At 42.7% G+C, this 24,545-nt stretch overlaps 1 protein-coding gene across 1 annotated transcript; it reads right to left on the reverse strand.

The window, feature by feature from the left end:
• Positions 1 to 279: 279 nt before the first annotated feature.
• SGMS1 (sphingomyelin synthase 1) lies at positions 280 to 14,951 on the reverse strand. Its single transcript, XM_009572893.1, has 5 exons — positions 14,198 to 14,951; positions 8,691 to 8,808; positions 5,142 to 5,295; positions 4,265 to 4,431; positions 280 to 1,913 (listed from the first exon to the last, which is right to left on the reverse strand). Exons 1-5 carry the CDS (start codon positions 14,818 to 14,820, stop codon positions 1,734 to 1,736), a joined length of 1,242 nt encoding a protein of 413 aa, XP_009571188.1. The 5' UTR covers positions 14,821 to 14,951; the 3' UTR covers positions 280 to 1,733.
• Between the last annotated feature and the right edge of the window lie 9,594 nt (positions 14,952 to 24,545).

Raw genomic sequence — 24,545 nt, forward strand, 5'->3', positions numbered from 1 at the left:
GTTTTGGGGTAGATTTTTCAAGCCCTGGTGATGGCTCCCAGGAAGGCTTCTCCCATCCGCTCCCGGCTCCCGCACGATCAGAATCTATTGCATAGCATTTATTTCAGATAAGGCACCGTTTTGCCCAATGCGAACAGCAATTCAAAATCAATGCAGTTTCCATACAGTCCAAATTTGATGGCCTACAGTGCAATAACACATAAAATTAAAGGCAAGGTTTGGAAGAATAAACCCAGCTTTAAATTTAAACTCAATATTAAAAAGATAAAGGAAACTACATTTTTCAAAAGCCTTTTTATTTTCCTTCACCATTGTTGTTTTACAATACAAATATCACCTTGTGAATACACAAAAACCCTACAGAAGATAACTCTGCTTCACGTAAAATACAGAATGGATATATATATATTTATATATATATTTTCTCTTCTTCATTCTTTAAAAAAAACTATTTTGTTCTGCACATTGGCAAGTTTAGGATAGAATACTTCCCCAAACATACAGTATGTATGGTAGGAGTGAAACTTATAATTACATGCAGTTTCTGCACAAATATTTTAAAGAAATAGATAATCTTTGTTGTTTTTCAACAACATTTCAATACGGGATGGAGAAACCATTCGTAGTTCACTCAGTGATCATTTGTAAAATTCTTAAAAAACAGGAATTCATGGCTGTTTTTCTTTTTAAAATACAGCTACCAAGTAGACAATAAAGTGATACCTTTTAGTTTGACCTGCCCACAATGTGTGAGCAAGATCGGACCCTTTTTATTTGGTTTTTTTTCCCCTACACATGGCAATTTCAATATTATAAGCAAATTTCCAGTTTAATTTAGCTATAAATGCAAAAATTAGTAATTATACAGTATATATAATTCTGCTTTCATGGAATACTTTATTTTAAATAAAAACATTTAAGACTGCCTACTGACCATACAATCAAGACAAGAAAGGCACTAGAAACATAGACAAATCTCTCTCTCCCAAGAAGCATTTTCTTTAAATTTTAACTCTCTATTCTCTGACATGTAAAAATCTTTTTAAATTTAATTTTCATACACATTTTGAAAAATAAAGTTAGGAAATACTTAGAAAATCACTTTACAACTTTTTTTTCTTTTCTTTTTTTTTTTTTCTTCTTTTTTTTTGCACTTTTTGACAGAGTCACTGCAGATTCTACAAAATCAAGATTACCAAACCTTCCTGTGTCTATCATCTTATTCATAGCGTGGTGCAACAGGTAAAAAGATTTCACGATTTTACCCAAGGCAGGTATTTAGAAACCTTCATATAGTCATTTGCTAGAAAATGGCTTACAGCCCAATCTTTGGGGCAAGAGATATGAAAAGTATGTTTTCCCAAGAAAATAATATGCTTTATTCCCAGACGTGACTGGAAAGACCAGAACTTATGATATAAAAGCTTTCATTTATGCTGTCGCATCATATACAAAGGAACATGGTGATGGGTAAATGTAAATCCCAAATCTATTAACAAGAAATGTATAACAGTGCATGATAAGTTAAATTTTCTTTATTGTTGTCCAACGCAGATCCTTTGGAGAGAAAAAAAGATCACAGTGCTTACCAGGTAACTGAACAGGTTAAGTCAAGGGAACTGTTAAAAGAAAGGGTTAGGGAGCGGTTGATTTTTTTTATGGCATCTTCTCGTAGGGAGTTCTTAGCACTTGGGACAGGTCCTTTCCCCCGCATTTTGTCCATCGACACGCTGTTATGTGTCATTCACCAGGCGGCTGTATTTCACCTGCCTGCCCCGGTGCAGCACCGGCCAGGGGAAGGGCCAGTGGTAGGAGCGAGGTACAATTCCTTGGACATTCTTTTCAAAATACTGGAAGGGCTTGTACCACCAGACCCTTGCAAGGAGGTTAGTTTGGGAAGCTTCTTTTAGCACCTGCACGAAGATAATCAGAAAAAAAGAGAGTTACAAACGAGCACGTCACTTACTCGCATGACTTCATTCCATGTCACTTGCTACCATTCACGAGTTGCGTCTTGCTTACAGCTGCTTCCAGAATCTCTTGGTATCTAGAAACACCTCCCAAACAGATCTGCATGGACAAAGATGAAGAGGAGCCAAGCTACTTTTCCATAGCCTCCCTGCGCACATCAAATATCGCTCCCAAGTAAGGCTCACCCTCATTTCCAAGACCTCAGCTGTTCAATGGTCCCATAGGAAAAGAATGAATGGCCCAAAAGATCAGTCTCTCCTCTCCTTTCGGAATGAAAAAACCAACAACCCAAAGCACAGCTGCTTCCATAAGCATCTCTGAAATTACACGTAGCTCAAGAATCACTTTGGAGCCCCGCTGTGCGCCTACAGAGCAACGAGCAAGGCAAGCCTCAACCCATCTGGAGGAGGTAACGAACCCTGCCCTGCCCTCCACAAGCTCTCAAACTGTCCCCACCCACCCTTTTTGCTTCTCCTAGCCAGGAGCAGGCCACAGCTGAGACACAAGGAGTGGGCAGGCTCCGAGGGAGTTATCCAACTACCCTGCTGCACATTTTCAATGGCAGAGCAGGGAAGCATTGTATCAGCCCACCGGAAAGTGCAAGCACGGGGCTTGTATGCTAAGCTTCCTTTCCATGTCATAAACTCACATGTAAAATAAATCCACTTTAGCCCAAGTGGGCTTTTGCTTTTGATTTTAAGGTCAGACACAAGCCACACCCCTCTGCGCATGGAGCAGCACCAGGAAGGAGAGACTAGTACACAAATGTGTGCTCAGGTAAGGATCCAGGGATCGGCATTTCCCAACATCCCAACAGCTTAGGGAAGCAATGTTGAGCCATCTTCTGAGTCACGTCATGCAGCAAAACAGGTACATTTCCATACAGTAAGGCAAAGGGCTCTTCTGAAGCAAGTCCTCGTTAGCAATCAAGGCGATCCTGACTTCAGTAGCTTCCAGCTTGGAAGCACGGCCACTCAGCACCATTGTTTTGACAGAGCCCAGGAGCAAATTCAAAGCGTGGAAGTCAGTCTGGTGCTGTATGACAAGAGTTACGAAGTCTGGGTGCAGACTGCTATCGAACACAGTGGTTCCCAAACTAACTGAACATCAAAGTGCATTCTTTGCAATTAGGCATTTGGTGGTAAAAACGTACCGCAGGGTTTGACTGTGGTGTATTGCTTCAAGTAAATCAAACGCACTGGAATAATATGACATGGTAGCTAGAAGCCCTTGATATGATCTAAAAATCTGTACCATCACAATATTAACTAATTTCCTATCATCATACTAGGTCTTTCTTAAACATAATTAACTGGAGTCATATGCAGATAAGCAAAATACATTTCTCCACATTGCACAGAAAATATTTGGAGACCAATTTGCTGTTACAGACCTAAGAGTAAGTTTCTCTTAACTCACTAGGTCTTTGCCATGGATAACAGACTTGTGCATTTTCTCTCGCATTCCTCAGCGTTGTAAGCTCATCTCTTATTGATCTAGATCACTGGCAGGAAAGTAAGAACAATGAGAATGACATGAGACCTCATTTAGACTTCCTCATTCGACCTTTGAATCATTTACTGCTGCTCTCTGGTTGAGTATTACACACCACGCTTTGCTCTCTGCCATCAAGTGCTGTCTCTCCTCCTAAGCAGCTCCTCGTTCTAAGTACTTCCCTCATCACCCTGTTTTTCATGCCTTCCCAGACACGGGCCTTAGGACAGGAGCAGCCTGTTCTCTGCTGCACTATCCTCCAAAAGGAAAACATTTCCCTTGGTCAGGGGAACTTACCGCCACTTGGAAACACTTTGAAAAACTGGTTCATTTTTAGTGAGGCCTCATACTATTCTTCAAGAGACCTGTCATCAAACTAATGGGTACGAGCCACAGAATACAAGGAAAACCCAGCTGGCTTCAACAGAAAAAGAAACCCAAGGCAAAAAAACCCCACCACATCTAAATGGTTTGCTCTGCTATCACAAAACTGGCCAACTGGCCCAACTTCAGAAGGACTTAAAAAATTGAGGTTACACAGTGGAAGCAGAGAGGCCTGCCTGCCAGTGGGTAGACCTTCAGATATTTTTGCGGTCAAGACGCAAGATGAACCCAACCGATGACGCCTCTTTCCTTCCTGCAAACCCAATGTGAGGGGGGAAGAGAGGGATGCTCCACAAGACACAGGTAAGTCCACTCCTACTCCTGCAGAAAGGCTCAAGGCGAAGTGTGGATATTCGCCCACCACCACGCTACGGCAAGCGGAGCCACGCAGATCCAAAGACTGGGAGAAACTCACTTGCTGGTTGGCCATTGTGTGATACCACCAGAAAAGTCTTGTAGTGATGTAGTAAGCCACCACCACGTCCACAGTGTAGTGGTCATGAGCAAGGAGGATGCAGAACATCCCAACCATGCTGAGTGCCCAGCAAAGCCAGTGATACCACCAGAGTCGCCGTGGGGAATCTGGAAAGAAGCACAAGCAGTGATTATTTCAAAGTGCAACGTTATCAGCGCACAAGACTATTGCTGTAATTAGCAGAAGACACGGACTGCAATCCTGGGTGGGTAGTGCGATGCCTGCATTAAGATTAAGAGCAGGAAAAAATAAGTATCATTCTCTTAAGGTGTAACATAAAATTGTACTCAGGGGTGATGAGATCCTTGGAAAATAGAAAGGTTACGAAATCTTTGAGAAACAGGCCCAGTATGTAACGATATAATTAACTGATTTGTATTTCAATATTGATTCTACATAGATGGCAATCTATTCCTCTTGCTTTTCATAAAAGATAAATGCATACATTAAGGCCTGATTCTTGCAAAATGAGCAACCTTGCATTTAGCATGGCATTAATCTCTCTCTAGACCAGGAGACACATAGTTGAAATACCATTCATCAGGCAGGGTTCAATGCAGGTTTCAATTATATTCTAAACAAATTTTTTTTGAAATAAAATGCTTAATTCAGACATATACATGGTAAAGTGCTTTATTTTGTCTCCAAAGTTTCCTTTTTCAGGAAGCCCTATGTCTTTGAAGATCTGTTATTTTTATTTAATTGAAAAAGCATGCATTTTTTCTTTAATTGTATTTACTGATCAGCACAACAATAATTCTTCAATTAGCAGGGAATTATAAAACAGGAAATTCCACATGAACAGTAATGAACTTACACTCTTTGATAAATAAGTATGTAAGAGTTAATATGACGGTGTGACCGCTGTACAGATAGTCGCCACACATGTTGTGGGATCCTGTGATGGACAATCCTCCGCCAGCAATCAATTTCATTATCCTTCGCAGATGAGATTCCCAGTCTCCAAAAAGCTGGTGGAAGAGTAAAACACAAAAGCACAGTAAAATATCAGCGCTAACCTTTCAGAGTTTAAAGCAATGGTGTTAGCCAGCAACTTTGCCTTTCAGTTATTCTCTCTTTTTGCTTTGATATATAAGATCAATCAGTAAATCCACAGCCTTTTCCAAAAGCTAGCAGCACACTTCTAGAGGGAAAAAGACTGGAAATGAGACATGAGTTTATTTTTTTATTGATGCTTTGCATCTATTATAGCTAGTGCTCATGTGAGCACAGGCCATATGCACCTCCATCCATTTGTCTAAAATAATATTTTATTTGAAGTATTCAATGTATGAAGAATCAAGGAAATTATTACAATTTCCCACTTAAAGGACTACTGTTTTTTCCTACGCTCACGATATAGATTGAAAAGGCACAGAAAAAAGGAAATTTTATTTACACACATATTTGTATATGTGTATATATATGTGTGTTTTACACCAGGTCACTTCCAGTTGCAATGAAAAACATGGCACCTTTTCAGTATAATACCAAAGGAAAAAACTGGTCCAAAAGTTGTTCAGCTCCTCCCAGTGGCTACACTCAGAGTGCTACACTTACAGTAAAACACGTAGGTAAGCAAAAATTGTTTTCTATGTTATTTATAAGTACTTATTGCTGCTACCTTCTCCCAGGTCTTGTTGGCAGCCTTTGCTAATTTTCGTGGCTGTGCAGGAAAATGATTTTTAGTGGGAATCTTCACACAAAGCTAATGGGTTCAGATCTCTTTTTATTCATTATATTCTTACACTGGGATATACAATGTGTGTGTGTGTGTGTGTGTGTATATATGTGAACTGCACATATACACAGTGGAGTTCAGAATGACTCTTGGAAAACCTATGACTTCTGTAATACAATCTCAAAAATCCAGCTTCACCAATAAAAAGGAATTAAAAATATTTCCAGCTATAGCTAGAATTTTGTCATGTTCTCTAAACATCTGTTTTTCCTTCTGTTCAAGAGGCAATGCACTCTAAAATAAATCAAGCTTAATTTCATTCATCTTGATTGTAACAGTGCAGGCCCTACCCATGATAATCCAATAGAAAACAGGATGAACTGCCCAAGCTGTACGTCCAGCTGCCGAAACCCAGATTCAACACACAGAAGAGAGTATCTCCCTCCAAACTCTAAGGCCTTCCAAAGTCTTCAGAATTGTTTCTCTCCACTTCGCATTTCAGAAGAAACATATATGGCATTTCTCAGAGCACGGCGCCAAACTCCTGCGCTGGCTTTAGCTCACACAATCCCCGCGAGCAACGGGGCTGTTCCTCCACACCTGATGGATTTGCTCTGACCCACCTCCAACCCATGATGCTGGCTCAGAGGGTATATCTGAAAAAAACTGAATTTGCCTTAGGAAAGCCAAATTGAAGCAAGCCAGGTCCTTCTGGTGAGGATGCCCCTCTCCTTCCTCCCAGGTGACTGAAGGGCAGCTGACATTGTCCCAAGACTTTGCTTTTGCTGCTCCCAGCTCTAAAACAAGCCCAAATGCTAAACAAATCCACAAACAAAATGTATGCCCTGGGACAAGCACAACCAGGACGTACTGAGCACCTCCGGGACCCAACGGTAAGCAGGAACCATCTGAGCTCAAAGGAGCCAGACTAATGGATCAATGCATATGACTACACGTGCACTGCATCCTTACCTCATTTTATGAAGTTTTAAAATCCATGGTAACCATTTAACAGTCAGAAGGAAACACAGATTGCCCTGGCTGGCCATTATAGGCATGTTTTTCTTTTATTTTAAAGCTCAGTCTTGCTTTAAGAAGTGGAAATTACTAATTTCTGACAGATTTAAACAGGGTCTGTGCAGCAATTAAAGATTTCCTGCTAACAGCTCCTTACAAAACATTAAAATGCTCCCCAAAGCTCACTCTTCACAATCATACATAACTCAGTAAGGAGTTGAGAGGTTATTCTTTTCCCACCAGTATATTTATAGCTTTCAAGAAAGCCCAGTTAATCCTTAGTCTTATCGGGGCAATAGAAGAGCACAACATAGGCTTGTCTTTACTTGAGTAATGAGAACGACTTGCCAACATTGTAAATTTCCAAAAATGGCAGATTTACTCACTTCAGCCCATAAATACTTGTGTTCTTTCTTTTTTAATTTCATAATGGCTGGCTGATCAAATACAATGTTGACTCCTCTCCCACTCGCTTCTCTTTACAAAAGACCTCAGTCCCTCAAAAAGCCACATGTGGCTTGGCAAATGCTCTGCCTTGTCAAACAACTGGTGTAGTACATTCGTGGGCTTTATTTCCCCGAGAAACTGAAGCATTTTGGCTTTGTTTGTACGTAGCAGCAATCCTCACTGAAACAGTGACAGCACGTGTACCGAGTCAAATTAGGATTTTACTACCTGTAAATCATCGATTTTACTACCTGTCATCTAACTCATGGCTGTGCACACAAAGCCATTGAACTGCACGTGCAGTAGATATTTCACAGAAATTACTTCCCCCTCCCGCTTTCTCCTGCTTAAATCAAGCTATAGCACAAACAACCCCAGGAGGGGCACGGAGATGAACCACTATGGAGGAAGAGCACTTTTGTCTAATACATGCACCTTGCTCCCTACCGTAGAAGTCCAGTCTGTATTAGACTGCATTTCCCCACCATAAACAGCACGTTGCAGTAAGGACCACCCTTACACCAATGCCTGTGTGATACGAGACACATGCAACACCACCATTCCTATCCCATCTCCACCACGAGCAGGCGAATTACCCTTCAAGGCTGAGTACAAGGGTCTTGCCTAAGCACCTCTGTCTCAGTAGCTTGGTTTCAGCCACGGCTTTCGCAAGCCCATTTTATTCCTCAGCACAACACACAGGAGACAGTGCTAGATTAGGGAAAAGGTGGCAAGTCCTTGTAATAACACAGTTGCAAAAATATATGCAGGGACAAATGGCTGCAAAGGAGACAGAGTTTCACCAGCCTTAGAAAAGTCTCTCTGGGCCATTTTCAAATACAAATCATACTTGGATTTGACACACTGAAGTGTTTAGAAATAAATGAGTCACACATGGCACCTCCGCAGGTTGCACACCTTCGACTGCTTCGGTGGAGATAGGAAAATGCCGATCGTGCAAATTAGTTGAAAATGCTACAGAAATTGCGTAGGTTAGCGCTTCGGAAATGGTGGGAATGCCTGCACTGCCCCAAAGCAACTGTCAACACCTTCACCGAGAGGGAAGCTGATGATCTGCAGAAGGATGTCTCCATCATGACAAACTGGTATTTTCAAATTAGTAACAATTATTGAGAAAATGTTGCTCGCAGTTTTGCTAACAGCAGGACAAGGGGAAAACGTACAGATTAGAATATGGAAAGGCAGTCAGAAGTTGTTTACCTTTGGAGAACACTTGAAATGCATGCCAGGTACTGGGAGTGTAGTCACATACATTGTAATACACCGATACAGGTATAGTGTGCCAACTATACAGAAAAATCTTCTGCTAATTATAGACCTAGAAGAAAAAAAAAAAAAAAAGAGGAAAAAAATAAGGAGGTCACTCAATGCAAACAAAATATGCAAAGGTAACTAAAATAAACTATCAACTGTTCTCTTCTTGATGCTTTTGAAACTCGTGACAGTATCAGCTTACACCTGAGAATACCGAATTACTTTACAAATATTCCCACGCTTTACAGGTCAGAAACACAAGAGCAACTCAACTAACATTACCCATGAAGGTGACGACAGGAAATATACGGGATTAGAATACAAAAGCCTGTGCAGATGTAGTGTTGAAGACATTAAAAGGGATTTCATGCCCCACACCCCTCCATTAGCTTTGAGCGGTCACTAATTTTCTATTCAAGGCAGGGCATAAAGTTACAATATTTTCATTATAAGATGAAAAGGAGTAAGTTTATTTCATCTGACACACATTTAGTAATTACAAAGGGCTGCTTGAGAAGAAATAGCTTATATGACCCAAACAAGTGAGAACACATCTTTCCTGAGCAGCATTAATGAGGAAGCAATTCACATCAGCAATGAAACCTCCGAAATACAAATTTAGAGCTGCGCTGGCAACAGGACAGGGTGTTTTCATAGGAAGCCACTCCTCAAAGCAAGCGGCCATAGCTGCAAGAGATTTATTCATTGAGGGCTGCCAGCGAGTCGCTGACGTACACAATGAGGGCAGATGCAATTTTGGGGTACCGTGATGCAGTTCTGTATAACCAGCAAGAGCACACGGAGTAAAGAGCTGCAGCTTCGACTCAGGAGTGACCGCCAGCCCCAAAACTGGCCCGTTGAGTTTCACTGCTACGTACCAAGCTAATAACACACCACAAGGAAAGAGCTACAATTAAACCCCTTCTGGCACATCCATCGGGATGGGAGCAACCTCTATCTGAGCTCGCACAGAGTTCAGCAAAGAGAAATCGCTGCCAGCGTTACAAAAATCGAGGGCAAATCCAGTTACAGCAGTTCGTGACCTTAACCCCATCAACCCTTAACCCTGCTGGTTACAGACCCTGTTGGTTTCGGTTGATTTTAAATTGTTGTTATGTACAGTTATGATCATTTGGGGAATACAAGGGTTACAACACAAGCTGCAAGTTCTGGCATTCATTTGTTCCTATTTTGAAGCATTCACTTTTTAAAAAATAATATTTCTATCAAGCCGAGCTCTTTCAAAGCTCAAAATTGGCTATCTTTTTTATTTTTAATAGCTTTTGGCAGAATTATTAATCTGTAGTGCTCCACTCTCAGAGGAGTATGACTTTGCAGTGCCAGATCAATAACAACTTGAGTGTCTTAATTTATCAGAAAAGCTTCAACTATTACAGTGTAAATACATTTTGCACTTGAGTGCTCACTGCTATTGAAACACAGTATTTCATATTTTTTCTTCCCTCTCCTGGTGTAAACATGGACAAAGCTGGGAGTTTAAAATTGTACTTTATTAACGTAGCTCCATGCACTGAAATTTAAGAGTGGAAGGCACCATGCCATTGGGGCAGTGGTTTTCCTCTGCGTTTTATATGGAGAATTTTTCTCGGAAGGGTGATCCAATAAAGATCTCACACTTGTGCCTGGCTTTTATAACCAAATATGAACTTGCTTTTCTTTATAACGTGGTATAAAGACAAACAGGGGGGTTGGAGATTAAGGGCTGAGCGGCACTGTATTTCGAGAGACCGAAGAAGCAGCAGTGTTTTATCGAGCACTGAACCTTTTCTTTTTTTAATTAAAATTACCCACGAACTTACTTGGTTTAGCCGGATTTAGCATATTTTAGCTTAGGAAAGTTTTCATCAAAGTGCTCTGTACTGTAATATTATTTAAAAAAAAAAAAAAGAAAATGTAAAAGCCTCACATTTTCCTTTCTCAAAAGGATTTGTGTGTGTGTGTGATTATGAGCCAGCAAGTACAACATCTAAGCTTATTACTGGCCAAGACAACTTTTATTACAACTATCCAGACCTCACCTAACGCTGGTAGCCAGCACACTGCTTTTTCAATCCCATGAGTGTGCAAGGCTGCATCAGATGTCAAGCATGGCCAAAAACCAGCATTGTACTTCTCCCAAAACATCTGGGAATGCTTCCCAGAGAAGTTAATTCTGCCTCCGCAGCTCGCCTGGACTCCTCGAGCTCCCCACAGTGTCTGCGGAAAAAAACTTGGGCAGCCCAGAGTCCCCAGCCAAGACCCGCACACCCACCCTGCTCCTGCCTTCTGGTGAGAAACCAGCCCAACCCAATGTCACGGACAGTATCCTGTATGGGCATTCAAAGAAAGCTGTCACCGATTTCCTCGCACTAAATCTAGTGTCTTGCCCCGAAGCTAGCCAGAAACTGCAGTCTCTACCTGAAGGTAAAATTAATTTTCAGGCAAGAAAGCAGTAACAGGGGCCAAGGGAAGCCCTGCACTGTGGTTAGCTGGACAGACACACCCAACACCCTCTTCCATTTTGGCCCCAACTTTGCAGTCCAACAAAGACGACACGTAGGTCCTATTCAACATCATCATGCAATCCCTAGACTAAACAAGGAAGACCTGAGCGATCAGTATCATGCATGACACATCTCTATCGTCCTTCATTGCTTGGGAGAACAGCAGGCTCAGCTTGGATGAAATCAGGTTATCAGCAAATAATGGATCTGGTAGGATAAGCAATAGGAATTTCACTGCTTGGCAAAGAAAAGTGTTTCAAAAAGTCTGAAACTATGAAGCTGCCTCCTTCGGTCAAAGGTTCAACCCAGCCACTGGCTGCAATTCAGCTCATGGGTAACTATGCTGCTGGTTCACCGGTGACCTCAGCTTGCACTTGGAGACATCCATGAATGTTATCTCTATCATCTGAGTAGGCGAGGAACCAGGTCTCATCCTGCCCAGCAATCACCTGGCTTCACTGTCTTATCTTCAGATCTTGAATAGAGTGTGGCAATGGCTACCCCTGACACCATCAGAGGTCAGAGAAGTGAGAAAGGTCTAAGCTGGCTTAATTCCCTCTCTTTATTCTTGAATTGAGTTTCAAAGGGAGGTGCTAACCCACACCACAAAAGTGATTCAGCTCTTTTTATAGCACTTAGTGGTTCACCATCCAAAGCCACAGAGAATGAGGTCCTCCAGATAAAGCCACCTCACTGAGCACTTCTCCTGTTCTTCCCCTTCTGCTGCTTGCAACAGCTTAGGCCTCTCAGACTTCGATACCTCTGCTCATTGACATAAAAGACGACTTTTGGTCTCCAAAGCCTTACGTGACCAGTACACACACTGACCAGTGCTGACCAGCTATTCCAGGGCCGATACTGGGAATGGAAAGCTCTGCCACTCCCTGACATCTTCCCCTAACACCAGAAAGAGCCCTTCTAAAGCACGTAAAAATGAACACATCAAAGCAAATGGGGACGGAGTGGGGGAGGATGGCAGAGAATCTTCACATCTATCAATGATACCAACATACTTTACCATCAAGTCAACCCATGTCTCACTGCTTCGAAATCTCCAAGGACCCTATGGATTCTGCTGTTCTTAATTTAAAGACTCTGCTCAGCTCCATCACAGGGTGTTTGATTCCTCATATTGCCCTATTAACCTGACACCCCATTCTTGAGAGCAATCCCATGTCACCTTCTGTAGGTGCTTCCCTTGGTTTTGAACAACATTTATGCTCAGAGACCCCAAGAAAGTTAATGGTCCCCCATGTTCACCATAGGCAGCTGGAGCAGTGGGGAGAGGAGCTGGAGTGCAGATGGTAGCACTGCAGCTACCAACATAAGAGTGATACTGAAGCTTACAGTCATAAACAAAACAAGAGGCCAAGGTGGGGTAAATCTTTCTTTCTATACATATGTGCACATTTAAAAAAAAAAAAAAAAAACAAAAAACCCAAAAAAACCCAAAAGACAAAAAAGCAATTCCAGTTTTTTACGGTCCTGTAATAACAATAAATTAACCATTCTGGAAACTTTCCTTTAAGGAACGCCACCTCTGTAAACATGTACAACAGTTTTAAAATTTCACCTGATAAAATACATTAAGTAGTATAAAGCAGCAGAAAAGATTAATAAACCATCTCAGTCTTGTGGATTACTTAAACATTTGTCACATTCCTATGGAAATGCACAGCTGTGTTGCACAAGGGTATCCTGCCCCAGCTTAGCAATTCTCTCTTTTCAAGCCGCCTCTACCTTATGAAGCTGGTGAACCGTATGCTTACGTTTAAGTTTTAACGTTTTTCTCCATTATAAGGGCGAGTGATCCATTGGCCTCTGTTTTTATTTCTTTTAAAAAGGGAAATCTGTAATTCTAAGGTCATTACAAAGTCCTGTGAACCGAAGGATCTTGTATTTCACACGGTGGGGCCCAAATTATGCTCCTTCCTCAGTTTCCTACATAGGAGTCACAAAAAAGAGTCAGTGAACAGGTAAAGAATGAGATGTTGTATTAGAAGAGGAGAAGAGGAGACCCTCTTTGGGCTGGGCAGCTGTGGGGGCATGCTTGTGTCTGGTTTTTGAAAGGAAAGGTGATATGCCGCCTCATACTGCTTAAAGCCACTTGACTTTGAACACTTCATTCACAGCCATGGCAGCACAAGGGTTTATATCAGACACTCGTGGTAAGGCAGCCCAAGGTGTGGATTTACGGCAGTATAAATACCCTAAATTAAGCATCCGCACGCATTCTGTAGAGGGTAAGCGGGAGGTTACTTCCACTGGTAGAAAAATTCACCCTTGCAATTCTGACCAGTATGAGCAAGGAGGCAGACAACCACTAAGACCTTGCAAATTCATTCATATCTATGCTTTTGCATATTTTATCATTAGCTTTTGACATACTTTGTGTTTAACATTACCTGTCCCATCTAACGTCAAGCAAAAAACACAGTTAACACTTTTTCACGCAGCACTGTTTAGGTGCAGGGACTAAACCACTGCCTGTTGGTTTTGTCCAAGAGTATCATAATCTTAGGGTAGGTCTTTACATCAGGCAAACGACAGAGACACCAAATCGATCCCAAGTGGGTTCGCGGCTGTGTTCACAACAGCGTGAGCTGGGCTCCTCTAAACAGACAGGACAGTCAACTGTGTTGAGAATATCATTACATCCAATTCATGGCTTTTCACACATGAAAAGGGTTCAAGTTAATTGCACAGGCAAACAAGATCAGGGCTGTTTCTTAGTTTCTTAGGTAGTAGTTGGACTGAACTTCTCCCTTTTGCACAAGTAGCCCACACAAACTGCAGTTTGCCTATGGCATGATATCTATTTCAGTTTGGGAAGCCAAACTCAGAAAGATCACAAGAAGCTTCATTTTATTTGGATGTAAACCAGTATCTGACCTCCAAAAGCTGTCAGAAGTATACCCTAGCACTCGGTTTTCAAAAGGTTTCACTTACTTGTATTTTAAGAGCAGCCACTGAACAAACCACAGTCCTACAAGGATCATGCCGTTGATTTCACAAATAGAAAAAGCCCATTGCACCCGATCAAAACGATCAAAAAATGCATCTGGTAGGGGAGGCTGCACCTCCTTGGGAGGCACTCGTTCATGAACGACTGAGATAGTCACTGTGGTAAAGATGAAACAAAAAAGTGCATAAATAAAAGCCAGGAAAGTCTTGCCCCATTCCATAGGATACTGTGAGCGCTCTGGCTCTGGCATGGGGATCTTTATCATCTCCTTCTTAAACCCATTTGGCATCCCGTTCAGCTTCATTTTACTGCTAAAGCCATTTTCTTGTGTGGTGTTGCTCATGCTGATGCGGATGTGCCCGTTGACATGGCCATTTTTGTGAGCCTCGATGTGGTGAGCCATTTTTAAGGTTTCAATCATGTGCAATAGCCGCTGTCCGCTGTCAGAAGACACCCGCGAGAGAGGCGTCTTCTTAAAATCCTCTTCTGTGAGGTTGATCAAATCCTGCCCAGTGAAGCTTTTCAATGGCTCACAATACTCCGGCACAGCATTTTCCGTTAGCCAATTCGTCACCTCCTCGGGTGACCACAACACCACTTCTTTCATCTCGCCAGGCAGCCGGGGCACAGTCTGACATTGATTTTAAATTGGGCAGCAGTCACTGCGACTCCAGCGTGTCAGAAAGCTCCTCCTTGGCTTCATCTTGTCCGAGGAAGCAGTTTGGCGAGAGGCAAGTCCCCGTCTCTAACCATCCAATATGAGGATCCAGCCGCGGAGGCAAGCATAGGAAACTGTTCACTTCATATTCGTGTTGGCATTCTTCTTCCTGGGGAGGAGAAACACCCCAAACCAGTCATTAGGACAGCATTTACCAATAGTTTGCAATTCATGTTTAAAGACAAAATTACTGCAAAACAATAGCTAGACTCTGGCATGGAAAAGACTAACTGATTTGAGCTCTAGCCTGGTACACACAGCACTGTCCTTCCCAAGCTTGCTACTGATTTCTCAAGAGCTTTAACAGTTTTGTATTATAAACACCACTTTGCAGCTGTGGGAAGGACTCCTTCCTGCTCTGTATTTGTTAAATGTTCCATTACTATGCAGCTCTGGTCCGTAATCAGTACCCAAACTCCTCTGAAAATCATAATACTAATGGATTTAAGGATCTACAGAGCAAATGTTTAGTGTTATTCATGTCACAAATCTTCTCTCCCCCTTACAGACTGGTACCTTAATGCAATGTGTTGCACCTAGTTACGGAATAGGAAGCCTGGTTTTTGTTCTGCAAGGCAAAAATATCTAGTGTACCACAAAAAATGCTTTTCTACAGGTCAGCAACACGAAAAAAATTATGTAGATAAGCAAGGTTATACTCTCTGGGCCAAAGCACCAGCAGGAAAAAAAAAAAAATCAATGCCCAAACAGGTTAGCCTGAAAATAAACCAAAGCATTTAGGTTCGCAGGATTCTAGCAGATGTTTAGAAGCTCTTCAAGGTAAATTTTACTGTTTCCATGGTATACTGCTACAATTCAAATAAATGTTTGTCATCAGCTAAAAAATGAACCAGTAGAAAAATGAAAGTGAAACTAAAAAAAAAAAAAAAAAAAAGAACTAGGTAACAAACTTCTACACCCGATTAATTGCAAAAATAGCTTAGAAAGCTTAGAAAAGCTGATCACTTCCCATACAAAAATTACAGGAAAACAGATGTTACTTGCTGGAACCTCTTCCTGCATTTTTGAGACACGAGCAGCAAAATCCTCAGCACGAGGCGGCGATCACATGGCAGTGAACGCCACCAGCAAATTCCCAGGTTTGAGATGTTTATTCAACGAACAAAGAAAAAATGGTCCTCCCCAGAGCAAAGAAAGGAAAACAGTTAGAACCCCTGTCTCCAGCCCGCCATCCCACAGACCAAGTCTCTCCTGCAAGAGGCTGCGGCATCGTAAACACAAAGTGGCCTAAAGAAAGTAACAGCATGGGGAAAAACACTTCATATTTTCAAAAGTCTTACCATGATTTTATCAGCTTACAGAATATTTTTAGCCTCTTACAAGCTACCAGATATTTCTGTTTCATCGCAGGGAGCAAAGTTGCCACTGAGGAAAACCAAAATAATCTACGCTACTGGCATGATTTGAGTAGCAGTGGTACAAAACAGATACAGAGCTATACTCCTATGCAAAACGTGACCATGCTGCACATAAATATATTTTTTGACCTGTTTCCTCTAAACTGAGCAAGAAACACGAGGTGCAGTTTTTAATCTGTTTCTCTGTGGAATGAACCAGGTCTGGTGATTGAGAAAAGAAAAAGCTTTGGACGAAGGACGGGCAGTACTTTGCGTACGCCACCTCTCACTTGCTGGGCACACCATGCACGCATTTAAATCTGTGGAGCAAACAGGGATGAAGATTAATATTCCCCCTTGTGAATATCTGCGCTGTTTTAAAATAGCGGAAGAGAGGATACAGCTCTATTTTCTTTTTTTTCAGTAGGATTATATGTACTGAGGAAGGCTTTTAGCCACGGATTGCTTCATTATTCAAGTTGTGTTTAGCAAAACGGTATTTAGTTACACAGCTCTAAACATGGGGAAAAAAGGGTGGATTGAATTATGCACATTAACCCACATTAGAAACTCCTACAAGACTTTGACCGAAGGAGAGCAGCTCGGCTCTCCACCACGCTGGTCTCTGCTGTACTCACTGTAGTCACGTTACCACAGGGCACCTGAAATCCTGGGTCTGGCACCAGCCGCAGCACAAAGCTCAAGCGTGAACCCTGCATCCTTACTCCATGCGGGAGAGTTGGTGTCACCAGCAGTTATGGGAAGATGTTTTGCCTCCAGCCCCCCGTTTGGCCTCGGTCTGTGCATTAAGGGCGACGTCAGCCTTGAGCCACCTCGCTTACTAATGCCCGTGGCTCGACTCGCTCACTGCAGACCAAGGAGATGGAAACACCGTCGCCTTTTTGATGTCCACAGTATTTCAGTCTCAAGTGATGCACCAGTAATTCACAACTCAAGGAATCAGCGTTTATGTGAAGGAAAATGCAACACACACTTTCACACTTGTCCTAGGGTCGAAACCAAGGTTGAAATCCGTGAGATGCAGCACCAGAAACTGCGCAGCATCAAATTCAGGACTAATACTAACAGACTTCTCTATGGGCTTGCTGTTTCTGAGGGTACCGCCCTACAATCTTGATAAAGCCTAAGTTATTTATTTTTTAATCCTGTTACAATACCTGGGCTCTTAGTCTGCAGCAGGACCTCATTTTCCTATGCCATGTAACAGCTACATCGGCTGCCTCTCCAAGTTTTGCTTTACAAATTCAGCATGGATTTGGGGTTGTCTGAGTACACCACGAGGTGGGGCAATATTAAACCTTTTCAATTTTAAATGCTGGAGTGATTGAATCACAGTTTCCCAAACCACTCAGAAAGGAGGAAAGCAGACCTTCAACTTTTATCCTCCCCACATACCACCCTTTCTGTCCAGCCCCTGACAATACACCTTGAGGATTCAGGATCCCAAAGACACAGTGCAAACGGCTGCATTCATCGCTGCTCAGGAGCCTGTAGCCAACCTTCAAATTACATCTCCTTACTTACCACGCACACACATCCCCTCCTGCCGCGGCTAAGCTAGTAGGTTTTAAGATGAGCTCTGTGTGGAGCCTAAAAGAACAAAAATCTGTTGCCAGCTGCAAATACTACTCTGATACTGCCACAAGAGTCATAGTATGCTGGTATAACCTCATGATACCTGGCCTGGCAGTGTTATGAGAAATAGCAAATGTGTGTGTCTTGCAGTAAAACTGCACGGTTTGGCAATATTGCTAAAAACTACAATCAATTCAGAAACTTGCTCGTGCTTTGAACTCAGTAATTCCATTAAAGGTACCATACAGAAGAATAAAGATTGCCCAACTCCAATTTTTGTGTCTTTATGGAATATAAAATATAAATATCTCCTGAGAGTCTTTGTTGGTTTTAAAAATGAGAAATCCCATCTCACACACAGAGGCACATGCTTTCACCCCATCTCATCCTCTGTGGATGGACGGACAACGATGACATGGGTTTCACCAAGGAGCAAGAAGCTACTGAGCAGAAAGCTTCAGTCTTCACGGATGACGTTTCTGGGAGCACGAGTGCAGTGCTGGCCAGGTGCAATCCCAGTCTGCTGCTATCACACCACCAGCGTGTAAATCACTATCGAGCACCTTTTGTAAAAGCAGAGTAACTGATACTCACAGGAAGAAGGCTTAGAGGAAAGATAATACTCTGCCAAGGACGCAGGCCATAGAGTCATTTTCTTTGAGAGGCAAAACGAGGAAAAACAACTAAAATTTTTACCGAACACCTATCATTCTAACCTCCATTTCACAGCCTGTTTAATGGGGGAAGAATAGGCAAAAAAGCTTCTTTACTAAGACCTTCCAGCTTGTCACATTAAAAATACCTCATTTTCTATCATGTGTTCATGAAAGCTTGATCGGGTGAGGTTCGCAGAAACGATATGGGAGACTACCAGCCCTCGCTGGCCCCCTTGCTTCCACAAAAGGTCGTCTTCTGTCCGTGAAAGCTGAAGACAGAAGGCGGGGGCGGGCATCAGCTGCTGCCGGACCACATGCACCGGCTTAGCTTGGTCCCACTGCCCCAGCAAGGCACAGGGTCGGGCAGGGGGACAGGCGCACACCCAAGCCTCCCCAGCTCTGATACAGGTTGTTAACCTGGGCCAGGCAACCAAAACGCTCCCTCCATCCGCAGCAGATCTGCTTCATTAAGGAGCCTGTATCTGATAACGAATTATAAATAACAATGCGATTATCATAATAATACCAATTGCACTATGATAATGATGCCATGTAAAACTGGTATCTCAAAATACCCACACCACAAGACTGAGCAGGATGAAGTAACTTCAGCAAGGGCTCCAGTCCCCACCTCCTTGTGTTTACATGACCTTTCTTCCCCTGTTGCCAGCAAACATTAAAGTGCTAACTCAAAACTTTCAGATCCTTTTCCACTTTCCCGACAGGGAGCATTTCCCACCACCACTTCAATCGGCCCGTATGAGGGTTGTAATACCATGACCATGGCCACCCCCAGTGGGTTAAACAAGTATTTGAGAGCACACTACATAACCTTGCATATCAAGACCTGTTCTCTTTTGCATCACTTTGCAGAGATGCGGTTGGGCATAAGGACTGAACGTGGGAGCATCCACCTCTTTGGTTAAAGGACAAGATAATCAGCAATAAAATCATCAGCTGGCTACACCTCCACACTTGACTTGGCGGCCAAGGTGCAGAAAACTCTGCAGTTTTCTGTCTCTAGGTCTGCTTGGAGGATAACTCACATTGGACAACACTGTTTCAGATGCCGTTTCAAAGACCACGGGCTCACTGCTGAGCGAGGGACAGACATCCCCTGGGCAGGCGGCACACTTTGTCTGGGATGGCTGCAGGGTCCACAGAGCAGTAACCTCCCTCCACACCCCTGGAGCTGGCTTACAGGTTAAGACGCCATTCCCTATTGCCTCTAAACTTGCAAGCAGAAAGCATTACGTCTCGCAATTAACACTGATGAGACAAAACCACACCCACCCAAAGCAGCAAAAGACGACCCCCAAAACCAGTTTGTGCATCTCCGATCTCCTCCTAAAGCACTGTGAAACCCGACTGAAGAAAACCTAAGTCTTCCCAAATCAAATCATGCCTTCCTCATGTTTGTACAGTGCTTTTATTCTCTAAGCAAGGACCTTTGCTGCCAAGGCAACAGTCACTATAGAAATCAGTAAAATAACCAGCCATTTCAGAAACCGCGACGAGCTTCTCACCAGGAGCCAAGGAGATTTTCAAATCCTTTCAGAGGCAGTGGGTGTGTTTCAGTTGCAACACTGAGCATCCTTCCCAAACACCCCAGAAAAGTTGAGATGATAAAACCATTGGTAAAAAATAGAGTTAAAACGAGCGAGGTCCAGGGATAAGCACAGTTTGATAATAAAATAGTGACATTTTCTCCCTTGGAAAACAAACGCTGAGATGCACACTGATTATGTGTGCACACACGTAAGCAAGAAAAAATCAACTGCTGTAAGGATTGAAGTTTTAACGCTTTAGAAACCAACCCACGAGTGAATTCCCCAACCCCCCCGGTGAGCAGAAGTTACATGGAGACCAAATACTCCGGATGAAAGCCGAGAGCTCTCGTCCTGCATTTTTACAGCACAAACCAAACTGTTCGTAACAGCAGGGTCTGAGTCACTGCTACAGTCACCTCCTCTACGGGCATTTTATCATCACTCACAATAACACTCCGACACCTCAATAACTGGACGTCCTGTACTTGCAAAGCACCTCTGCACGCCAATTTGCAATGAAAGGGCGATGCCTGCCAAGAATTATGTGCTGGATATCACTAACAAGCTCTCAAGCATCGTACCGAATTTCTTCCCTCCCTCCAGGATAGCCTTGCCTCCAAACCAGAGATTGCCCCTTGCAAGAGTCTGCACCACTAGCAAGCAAGAGACTGTTGGCATTTTAAAACATTACAATAAAGTTGGTTTTGTGCTGTAAATACAAATATATGCAAATACAAAATATCTGTAAGTATAAAATTGAGGCAGAGATGGGCTCACGAGTTTCATGGAGCTCCGAGATAGGTTTCCAAGGTCGGTCCCAGATGGAAAACATTGTCCCACGGACACAAAGTCAGAGCAAGCAGAATTACTACTACGAAAAGAGAGGCTGGGATCAGTATGTGAAGCAACGCCCACGTACCCTGAATAGCTACTTACGCAGCTTCAGAGAGAGAAAAAAAATTGCCTGCATACTACATAAATCCCCGAGCAGCCCATTTTTTCTAAATTACTCTATAGGAAGGAAAAAAAACACCCATCACCGTATATTTCCTATCCATATGTAACAAAAAAATAAGAAATGAAAATCCACTCACAGCCAGGGATCTCAGTACACAGCTCTGAACCCAAGCCTGGAGTTCAGTGGCAAGGATTTCAAAACGAAAGTACTTGCATCAAATCTGAATAACCACACAGCTCATCTTCAGATGGGAAACACTGCTTGTGAATATCTCTGCTACAAAAATACATCACCTCTATTGCGTGCATAGGTATACACATGCACATGTTCTGTGCTAGGTGATAGAGACACCTTTTCCCCCCAAACCTGATGAAGCCTCATCACTTTGCTTCTTTGTAGCCCCACATCTTTTTGCTCAACTTTCTTCCTCCCCCTTCTTCTTCCTTGGGCTTGGAAGTAGTTATGGAAACCAGCAAACACTCACGAGAAGGCTTCACCTGACCAGCAATCTCATCACAGGAGCAGTTGCTAAGCAGGGCTTTTGTTTTGACACTACGGAAATGCTGCTTCGAGTGGTCCGGGGGTGGAAAGGATGGGGTGGGGAGGGCAGGTCCTGCCTTTGGTTTAAGTTACAATTATTTCAGACTGAAAAGTCTCCTCAAACGCAGGAGGGAGAGCCAGGCGCCAGGACCAGAGCCCCAGCTGGCACCCGCAGGAACAGCCATGGGCTTTCCGCCTATGGCAGGGATAACCCAAGCGCACATCTCATTTTGTACTGCATACCACAATCCTAATCTCTAAATCCTAAAGCACCTGCAATAGAGGTGGGATGAGTATCAGCTTATTTTTGAACGGCTGCAATAGAAAACCCACCTTCCAACTCCCTGCCCCAAATGCTTTTAGTTCTGTGCAAGAAAGTTGCAAATAATACCACAAAGTTAATTTGCACTGGGAAAAAAATAAAACCAAAACACAACTATATTCAACTCCTAAGAATATCATCCTTGAGAAAAAGTGGGTTTGTACTATTTCAGCCCTCCACCCGCAAAGGGGTGCGTGAAAATATTAAGGACTGTCACAAATCCTTGCACACAGGTAATCTGCTGTGACACCAGGATCTTTGATTCTTCAGCAAAGACTTCTACAGCAGGACTCAACCCACCCACCGCATCAGTCACTTCTTTGCTATATACAAAAACCTCCATGGACACCACGACACGCGCTGTGCTCAAACCTTGCACATCTGGTTTCTGGACCGAAGCAACCCTAAGTGTTTCTGGGCTCGGCGCTCGGGCGGCAGCAAGCTCTGGCCGTCGTCTCCAACGCAGCTAAGCACAGGTCGGAGTTATGCCTCGGGATCTGGGTCAGCCAGAGATAGGGCAGAGCTGGAAATAGAGCCCTGCGTCCTCGTGCAACCTCTGAGTTAACTCCGTTACTAAAGAGCACAAAACGATACTTGCCTTCCTCTTGAAACCATCCAAACCTCCTTATATTTATACGCACACAACAGAAGACCTCTAAAGGAAAACAGATGAAACACTGAAAAAAGCAGAAAAAGTGGTTTCTCCCCCTACAAGGCATAGAAATGGGGAGAGGATGGGATAGGGCAGGAGGATGGAAACAAGAAAATAAGGAGATACTAAATGTTTGTGACATGCTCGGTATTTTAACTCAGTTAACCAAGTGCAGGTGTTTTGGGGTTTTTTTTGGTTTTTTTACTGTCATTGAATACCTAAAAGTCATTTATTGTTAGAAAGTCAGATTTGTGGTGAGCCTCCAGGAATCTAAGTAGTAGCAAGAACTTTAAAAAAAAAAAAAAAAAATCAAAACAGAAAGGGAAGTTTTGCCTAAGGAAACTGAGGACAGTCTTGTGACTGATGGTAACATGGCTCTAAAATGCATACTCCAGCATATTTTGCCAAACCGGCCGTGCAGATTGGGAAAAAGCAAGCCAGATGAAACTACAGTGAAAAAGAGCCTCACTGAAGGCTTAAATCAATTAATTGCCATTTTTTTTTTTTAATATTTGGGTTTGTTACTGGACATGTATTAGACAGCATCCAGACCACAACAGTTGCTTCCTCCAAACTGCCTTTCCCTGAGTTATGACTAAAGCAAAAGAAAACGGAGTTTACACACTCAGAATCCCAGCCTAGAATAACATTTCCATATTTCATTAGAAATATAAATATTTTATTTCAAGTACACTACTTTTGAAGTCCAGCACATCAGACCCAGATCAAAAAGACTCCAAGCCTCAAGAGTTGAAATATAAATATCTATATATCTTCATGCAAGATGCTGTTCTCTGCATTTCAGCTGTTACTATTCATAAACCCACCCAAAAGGCACACCATCAACATTATTAATTTTCAATGCTATTAACCTTGTAAAACAAAACAATTCGTGGGTTTGTCTTTATTAATTTAGTTTCATCTAACACATACTGATCCCTGGTCTGAAAGACAGAACACCACAAATATTCAAGATTATTTCTGGTATAAATAGTCCTAACCCAATTTTTGAACACATATTCCTCCTCTTTCCAGCAATATCTGTTCAGAGTTGTACCATAAATCAAGTATTTGTAACTGGAAGACTTCTATCTGTATGAAGGAAAGGAAGACTCTTATTGCACATTCGGTCTAGAACAACCAGAAACCCAGGAAAGGCTAGGAAAAGGAACAAAACAAAACAAAAAAAAAAAAAAAAGGCATTTTGGATTGCCAATGAGTTACAATCTTAACGATGGGAACTTGTCTTACTAGAGCCAGATCTACTGAAAATTCAGATGAACTGTCCTGGCACCTTCCTTTTGTGGTTAACGCTACAAGCCAGAAAAATACCTCTCAGCTCGCTTGCCAAACTTCAGCCACCTTCTTTACTCTCTTCGCCGCCAACCACATGGATGCCAAATCTCGCTGTTTGCAGTGGAGATCTGCCACTATCGACGTTCGGCTTGATGGCAAAAACCCGCTCGCGTTCATTCAGCAAAATCCAGTGCAGCTGGAGAGACGAATCCTCTCCCCTCCCCAGTCCAGCCACCTCCTTCGTCGAAAGCAAGAGTACCAGAAAGGGATGGCAATCCAGACCAGCTCTGTTCCCTGCTCTAAGGGTCCCTATTTTTTTGCCTTTTATAGATAATTTCATGATTGTTGCTTGGTGTTTCAGGACTGCTGCTGCTGCCACTGAATGTGACACTTTGATTCTGCAACAAGCTCCAAATTTTAGAATTTGGACTTCAGAAACCCAAGATATTCCTCCCCCAGCGCTGAAAAGTAGCTTTATCTCTGTATCGGACTCCAGATCTTAACACCATCGACTATCAGTGCTCCTGATCTACGCCAGACATGCCATCCCTCCCATTGATTATCCTGTGACACCAGCGAATCCTACTTAAATCTTGCTTCTGACAACAATTCGGCATTGAACCCAAAGAACAGGCATGACAAACGTCCTCCCCAAAACATTAAATGTTCCTAACATTTTTAATTGC

This window comes from Fulmarus glacialis, unplaced genomic scaffold (assembly GCF_000690835.1).
Source record: "Fulmarus glacialis isolate BGI_N327 unplaced genomic scaffold, ASM69083v1 scaffold7012, whole genome shotgun sequence".
Classification (NCBI taxonomy): Eukaryota; Metazoa; Chordata; class Aves; order Procellariiformes; family Procellariidae; genus Fulmarus; species Fulmarus glacialis.